Genomic DNA, 7,500 nt, shown 5'->3' with positions numbered 1-7,500 from the left:
CTCGCGGCCCGTCTCCAGGGCGGGGCCGGAGCCAGCCGGCGTGACAGATACCCTTAAACCCGGCCCAAGTGTTTGCTTAGCAGCCAGGATCAGTGATAATCCAAACATCAGCGCCAGAGAAATTCATATGTCTTCGTGCCCCTGTTGGACAGAAGGTGATGTCAGTGACGGAGGCGCGTGCCGCTGCCACATGAAGAGCTGCCGACCTGTCGCCACGGCGACTGAACACAACTCCTCTCTCCATCTTTGCCCTTCTTTCCTATGGGAGCCTCCTCATCAGCACCGAGGATGAAATTGGCTCCAGTGTGGAGCCGCTCACATTACACGCTCCGGCATCAGCCTGTCTTGCACTTTCTAGTGTTTTACAATCAAATAGTAGATTTCTGTGTGTTTCCTCCGTCTCTTGGCTCGTGCACGGCTCGTTAATGCTGCTGTTTCGACTCCGGAGTAAATATTCAGACTTGCAGGGGGGAGGCCACCGGGAGGCCGGCTCCCTTCAATCTACATCCTCCAAAGCCAAATTTACTTTGTTGGTAATTTGTTGTTTACACTCAGACAATTAGATGATATGAAGAGGACGTCTGTAATCTGCTAATGTATCCAAATCTGGCACAAGAGGTAAATTCCTCCCGTGGGTCTGTTTCCAGCTCACGCACACAAGCCACAGTGTGTGTGTGTGTGTGTGTGTGTGTGTGTGTGTGTGTGTGTGTGTGTATTCCCACGGCACAGTGGACAAATCTTCAATTAGCCGGCCGCACTTTGTCGGGACTCTCGCGGTTTCCTCCTTCACATCTGTGGAGAAATGCCCTGGTGGACGGAAGCGGAGACGAGCAGCAGCTGGAATATTGTACTGGAATATTGTATTACAGTTACAGTCACAGTCACAGTGACAGAAAAGCTCAACAAGTGCCTCTGAGCTTCGCCTCTCGTGTCCCGCGAGAGCGTCGTGAGAAGCGCTCCTCGTGTAAACGAGGCTCCGCTCATGTTCGACAAGGGCTCGCAGATTAGAGACGGCCAACAGCGAACACGGCAAGGGAAAAACGAGCGCCGCGTCTAAGACGCCTGTTTTATTGAACAGCACGAGCACGCGACAGCAGTTTGCCTGTTCTTCAGAGAAATGCAGCCGTCCACGTTTGAGATGGATAACATTTTTTTTCAAAACCCTGAACGAAGCGGCGGCTCGTCTGCGTCGTCTCATACAGAACTGAGGGGCATGTGAAGGCCTCTTGGACAACATCCCAGATGCAGATATGTTATTTTATTGCAGTCAGTGTGTACGTGTGGTTCCATGACTCACGCACATCAGCAACACTCGGCTCGTTCCCGGGTGTTGCTCATCCGCCGCTTGTGTTGTTGGGGCTTGTTGCCGTCAGGTGGATCGACGTCTGATGAAAAGTCTTGATGGTTGAGCACAAATTGTGACGTAACGTCTCCCCCAAAGGGTGAAAGAGGCCGATGGCTGCTGGAGGTCAGGAAACCAGCGGTTGCAGTTTGGATTTGATCGACGTACCAACACGGTCAGAAGTCCCAAAGCTGAGTCTTAACTCAGTCAAACCAGATTTATGCTTCTCATACGCTAGAAGACTCTGAGGAGATTCTGAAAAGACGTAACACCCTCTCACATTAGTCAAAGACTGGGGGATCTTGCAGGGTCACTATTTACAAGACTGCAACTGGATTCCTTTTGGGAAGAGCTCAACCTGTTGGTTGTTGACAATGTCCATCTGCGTGAGCGACGAATGAAAACTCAGGACATTATTAAACACGGCTGATTTTATCGGAACGTCGAGGCGAGAAAAAGATCATAGAGCTCGGACCACGACCTTACACCAAGCGATGGAGACGACTGGAGTGCGTCTCAACTCCAGCAAAACGCTCTCTGGAAAATCTGTGTCTGCGACAGTGAAGCCGTTTGGTGTAAGGGTGACTTACATTTTCAGAGGATACCGTTATCCATTGTGACTAAATGTCCATGAATCTTTTAGAAATCTCATACGTCTTATGAAAAAGGACTCTCCCAATAAGTCCAGAACTTGTCGGAGAAGCGTGAAGTTCGTCGCCCATCATTGGTGCGTCACATGGAACTGCCAACAGATAATTCAACATACTTCTGATACATCTAAGGATGTTACATTCACTTTAGACTTTAATTTGTTTAAATTAACATACGTTTTTCAATCAAAAAAACATGGACCAAATGTCTTTTGTAAAAGTGAGACCATGAACTATTAAACTTTAGGCTACAATAGAAGATGTGATGATGAGAATGTCCTGATTAAAGATTAGTAATCTTTACTCATTTATGTCCAGGAGTCAGGTCAGAGGATTAAGACAAAGCCCGTTAACAACACACGAGGTGTCTGTTAGCTGACAAACACAACACGGGGATCTCAACGTAATAATGCAGTTGTGTGGCAGTTGTTTCACCTTCCATGTGCTCGGCTCAGACGCGTTCTGCATAATTCAGCGCTCAGTGGCGGAGAGAGTTGTAAAGCCAGCGACACTCTGCGTCAGGAACATGTTGTGCAATGACCGGTGAAATTATGAGGCTGTGAAATGATTAAAAAACAACAGTGTGTGAGACGACACTTTGGATGTTTTTGTCGAGATCCTGGTTGTTCCCTCGTGTTCTGGCGTCCCAGGTATTTCCTGCCTGCTGGCAGACACGTCCTCCCACGGTGGATTTCTGTCCCGACTCTCTTGGCGATAGAATCCTGGAGACATGTTCCGATCCGGCTCTTTGTGAGGTGCTGTCACGGGAGGCTGTGCCAGAGGGCCGGCGGCTCTGGATCCTGAATCCTCTCTGCAGAGACAGACTGGCCGAGCTCTTGGGCCACAACCAGAGAGAGATCGCAACGTGATTGTTTGTTCACTCTTCTTCTTCTTCTTCTTCTTCTTCTTCGCCCGTCGTGGCGGTTAATATTAAAATGTGGCGGAAAAGCAAAAGAACAGCGGTAGATGACTTTTTCGTTGCAGTGCTGTCGTTGCGATCGGTTCAAAAGAAGCTGTTATTTGATGTTAAATGTAGTGAACGACGAAGCTCGACCCGAACCGTCGCCAAATCACACGCTGCATTTAAAAGCTTTAAAGCTACAGTGTTTAATATTTAGAAGAACTTATTCACAGAAATTGAATTGATTAGATATAGCTAAATATGGGGCTGCACGGTGGCAGAGCAAGAAGGTTCTGAGTTCGAGTTTTGGTTCAAACCAACCAGGGCCTTTCTGTGTGGAGTTTGCATGTTCTCCCCGTGTGTGCGTGGGTTCTCTCCAGGTTCTCCGGCTTCCTCCCACAGTCCAGACACATGCAGAATGGGGTCAGGTTCACCGGAGACTCTGAATTGACTGTAGGTGTGAATGTGAGAGTGAATGGTTGTTTGTCTCTGTATGTGGCCCTGTGATAGGCTGGAGACCTGTCCAGGGTGAACCCCGCCTCTCGCCCAATGGCAGCTGGGATTGGCTCCAGCCCCCCGCGACCCTTAAGTGGATAAAGCGGTAGACGATGGATGGATGGTTAAAGTTACGGTGTGTTGAATACGGTTGTTGAACTAAACGGTCCAGAATACGTCGCTGCCGGAAACCGGAAGATAGAAACAGAGGTGCGCGACCATAAAGTGTCCCCTGTCGGTCAATTACAAAAATTACACACTGGGGCTTTAAAAGTGTAAAAATCAAAGAAAGAATGTGAGCTGTTGCGTCGTCGTCCGCCATCTTTTGAATTCCAGGAGACGTGACAACGCTCATGCCCAACTGGTGAACGGATGAACAACTCACTCATCTGGTATGTGGTTGACAAACCTCGTGTTCAGACCACGTGCTGTCGGATGGGAGGTGTGATATTCCGTTTGGCTTCAGTTTCTGCTCCTATTGGTCGATAACGAGTAGCGTGGCCGCTGCGTGAAAGCAACACGACAGTTCCTTTGATTCTTTGTCGTAGTTTCTGTCGACTTGACGAAAAGCGCGAGGGCAGCTGCCGTCTTCCTCTGATAAGTCAGTTGCAGCGTTGTTGGGTTGTTCCTCCCTCCGGTTGTCTGGAGGCAGCAGCTGCTGGATGTGATTGTTAATTGGGCGTAGCGGATGATTACAGATACCTGTGCTGGCGATATAGAACAGAGTCTACATGCAGAATCACAGGCACAGATGGAAATGGCAAAACGCTACAGATCTGCTTTTTCCGGCGTTTCCCTCGGGAGCGGCGATGTTCCGCCTCGTGCGTTTCCCTCCGAGGTTCCGTCTCCGTGGACCGACGGTTCGCGGCGTACCGCCACAGCGACACGCTGTTATCTCCTCATCATCACTATTTGTATTGCCTTTCAAATGATATTTCTCTTCGCTAGGACTTTCTCTCTCTTTCCACAATCATGCGGTGACACCGGCGTCCCGGGGGAAACACAGTCAGCGCTCGTATCCGGGCTCATTCCCCCTCGTCTCTCTCGTTACGTGCCCATTTTTTTTCCCTCCTATAACCTGCAGTTGTATGAATATGGAAGAATGTTCCTCAGGTTATGATATTTGATTTTTTTTATCTGTTTGCCGTTGTTTTATTCTCCGGCTAAATTGCATTTGCACAAATGCAGCTTTTTGGATTACCTCCTTCCTGGGAATTTATTTACATTAAATCCGCGGCACATTAAAAACAGATTCATTTGGAACACGTCGGAACATTACCTGGATTTACTAACTGTACACGGGCTTGAGTTGCGGCTGGTGAACGCATTGGAAGTGTACGAGGGGATTAAAAGTTCACAGCGTGTGTTAAAGGGGAGGGGGAGCAACAAGCTAAACTTTCCTGGCAGCCACAGAGGGAGAGAGAGAGGAGCTGGTGGTGTTGTCAGGCTGCGTCTGGATGATACACAAGCTGAAATATTTCCTCCATGACACAATCTGACACGAGTCTATTCGCCCTCTGTTATGAACCATCCGTCTTTTCTATGTTGATGCACCTGAGACTATTTTCTTTTCTGTCTCCAACTTCTCTCTGACGAACTCTCCCCCCATCGTGATTTAAACTCATTTCTTAATGACAAGATCCTCGTGTTTGATGTAGAGCTGCAACTAACGATTATTTTCATCATCGATTCATCTGTCGATTATTTTCTCCATTAATCAATTAGTTGTTTGGTTCATGAAATGATGAAAAATCCTCAACATGATGTTTTGTTTTGTTCACACACCAAAGATATTCAGTTCGCTGTCACAGAGGAACAAAGAAACCAGAAAATATTCACATTTAAGAAGCTGAAATCAGAGAATTAAGACTTTTTTTTCATAAAAACGACTATTGATAATGAAAATATTTGGCGATTACTAATCAATTAATAAATTAACTGTTGCAACTCTAGTTTTATGTAAATAATCATAATCATTTCCACAGAAGCTTATTCCTCCTATTGTTCTTGTTCACACCTTTAACCATCCGCTTAACTCCTTTTCGTATGAACGCATCCAACGCGCTCGCCGGCGTCTTCAAACCTCACAGTCGAACTGATATGTGATATGGAACCTCGTGGATTTTAACCCCGTGCATTGCCATGTAGGCGATCAGGTGCTGGTGGTAACTGTTGTTATTTCCCTTATTAATACGCGACCCAGAATCCCCAGACACCGTCAAACCACTCGAGGGGGTTGATTGTGTCCGAATGACGAATCGACACAAGTTTTCTTTACAAGTTGACAGTGAAAAATCTCTGGTGAATCCCCCGACACAGCAGGCGGCGTCTCACAGTGAAATGAAATCCAGGCACTGCTCTATTCTTCAATTGATTTCCCTAATTCAGATGGAGGCAGATATTTTTGCCCACAGGGAGACAGCGGATGAGGCAGCAGATGACTGAGCGAGTCCGTACGAGTGTTAACGTCTGAGCTAAATGTTGTTTTTCTTCCGTTGCTCTTGTTGCAGATGAACACGGACATTTGAAAATATACCTGCCCAAGAAGCTGCTTGAATGTCTACCAAAGTGCACCTCGCTGCCAAAGGAGAGACACCGGTGGAACACTAATGAGGTAAGAGCGGCTGCTGCTCCTTCTCAGCACCACACTTTCTTCTCAGTGCATCTCGCTGGCGACGAGGTGCTCGTCCAATGAGACGGCCCCGATTCTCTCCGAGGGCCCCGCCCCCCGCGTTCACGGCCGGTTTGTGGGAAGTCGTGTGAACTGTTGTTCTCCCGACCGCAGGCCATGTGCTCCGACATGCTACATGCTAACAGCTACCACGTGACGTGTAGAATGTGTCACATGCATCATGTGTAGTGGATTTCAGATATGAGATAACATCAGATTATTGTGTTTTTAGCGTCTTTGACTTGATTCTTTATTATCATTAGGGCCCGTGCGCCGACCAGCTGGTGGCCCTCCTGTTTATTATTATTTTTCTCCTTTGGACGTTGCAGTCGTTTTTCACATTTATGAAAAGTCACCAAAAATGTGCACACTTGAAATGTGATGCAATCTGCGTTGGCGTGGCAACATCAACGCCTCTTGCGCATTAGATTTAGAAAACCGAGCCCCTCGTTCAGGTTCCACCTACATGCACGAAACCTGGTCCACACGTGTGTCATGTCCAGACTCACTGAACAGTCTCTTGGAGGCGTGTCGTCACCTCAACGGGACGTCGGCCATTTTGATTCGAAAGTGACATTTTCACACGTTATGTTCAATATTTATATTTCTCATGAGATTTTATTTGTACTGTGTGTTAAATACATTCACAATCATTTAAGTGAAATGATTTTAATATTCAAAAGTCTGAATATTGAAGGTCTTCTTTTTTGTACTTCTTTCCTTTGCGTCAGAAAAAAAAACAACGTAGAAAAAAATTCAGTTTTCTCCGCACGAGCAGCCGGACGTGGGGTTGTGACACGTCGTCACGGCAACAAACGAGACAAAACGAGCGTCTGCCTCCGTCTCCCATCTTGTATAGTTCCGCTGCTCATTGTGCAGGAAGAGGAATCACACGTTGAGTCTCATTCAGCAGACGTCACTCCGGCTCTCATTAGCATCTCGAGGCCTCGTGTGAAACGTGAACGGTGTTTAACGTCGGCGCTGTGGAAACTGGACGTGTCTCTTATTTCACATTTTCATCACGTCAGACTTCTCTCTCTCTGCAGATCAAACCCGACAATCACCGTCGTTGTGGTAGTTTTCATTTTCAACCTTCACCTGAAGGACAGTTATTCAAAAAAATGTAAATTATTAACTGAATCAGATATTTGTATACTTGTTGGTGATGTTTATGAAGAAAGATTCTCCTGACAAAGCTACATTAGTTACTTATTTTTAATAAATTCAATTAATTTTCTAAAGGCAAAACAAGAGATGCATTTTTTTCTCTATATACAGTCGGAAGTACAAAATAATGACTTTTTTTTGTTATTGAAATAATTTGCTGAAACTCTAAGCTTCCTTTCTTTTTTACAATCTTCATGATACAATATTCACATAGTAATTGATTTGGATTGAGAGTATTAAATTGCACAAACATGTTCTACTGTAGTTTCCCTGA

At 46.3% G+C, this 7,500-nt stretch overlaps 1 protein-coding gene across 9 annotated transcripts in view; it reads left to right on the top strand.

Annotated features, from left to right (window-relative positions):
* camta1a (calmodulin binding transcription activator 1a) overlaps positions 1 to 7,500 on the top strand; it is a 300,158-nt gene that overhangs the window by 10,713 nt on the left and 281,945 nt on the right. For all 9 annotated transcript variants that reach the window (XM_035645368.2, XM_035645375.2, XM_035645369.2 and 6 more), the window contains one exon: positions 5,899 to 6,002. In XM_035645368.2, coding sequence (XP_035501261.2) covers positions 5,899 to 6,002 — 104 coding nt within the window. The remainder of the gene's footprint in view (positions 1 to 5,898; positions 6,003 to 7,500) is intronic.

The sequence above is a fragment of the Scophthalmus maximus genome, chromosome 3 (genome assembly GCF_022379125.1).
Source record: "Scophthalmus maximus strain ysfricsl-2021 chromosome 3, ASM2237912v1, whole genome shotgun sequence".
Taxonomy (NCBI): Eukaryota; Metazoa; Chordata; class Actinopteri; order Pleuronectiformes; family Scophthalmidae; genus Scophthalmus; species Scophthalmus maximus.
Note: the sequence above shows the minus strand (reverse complement) of the source record. Positions and strands in the feature narration are given on the sequence as shown.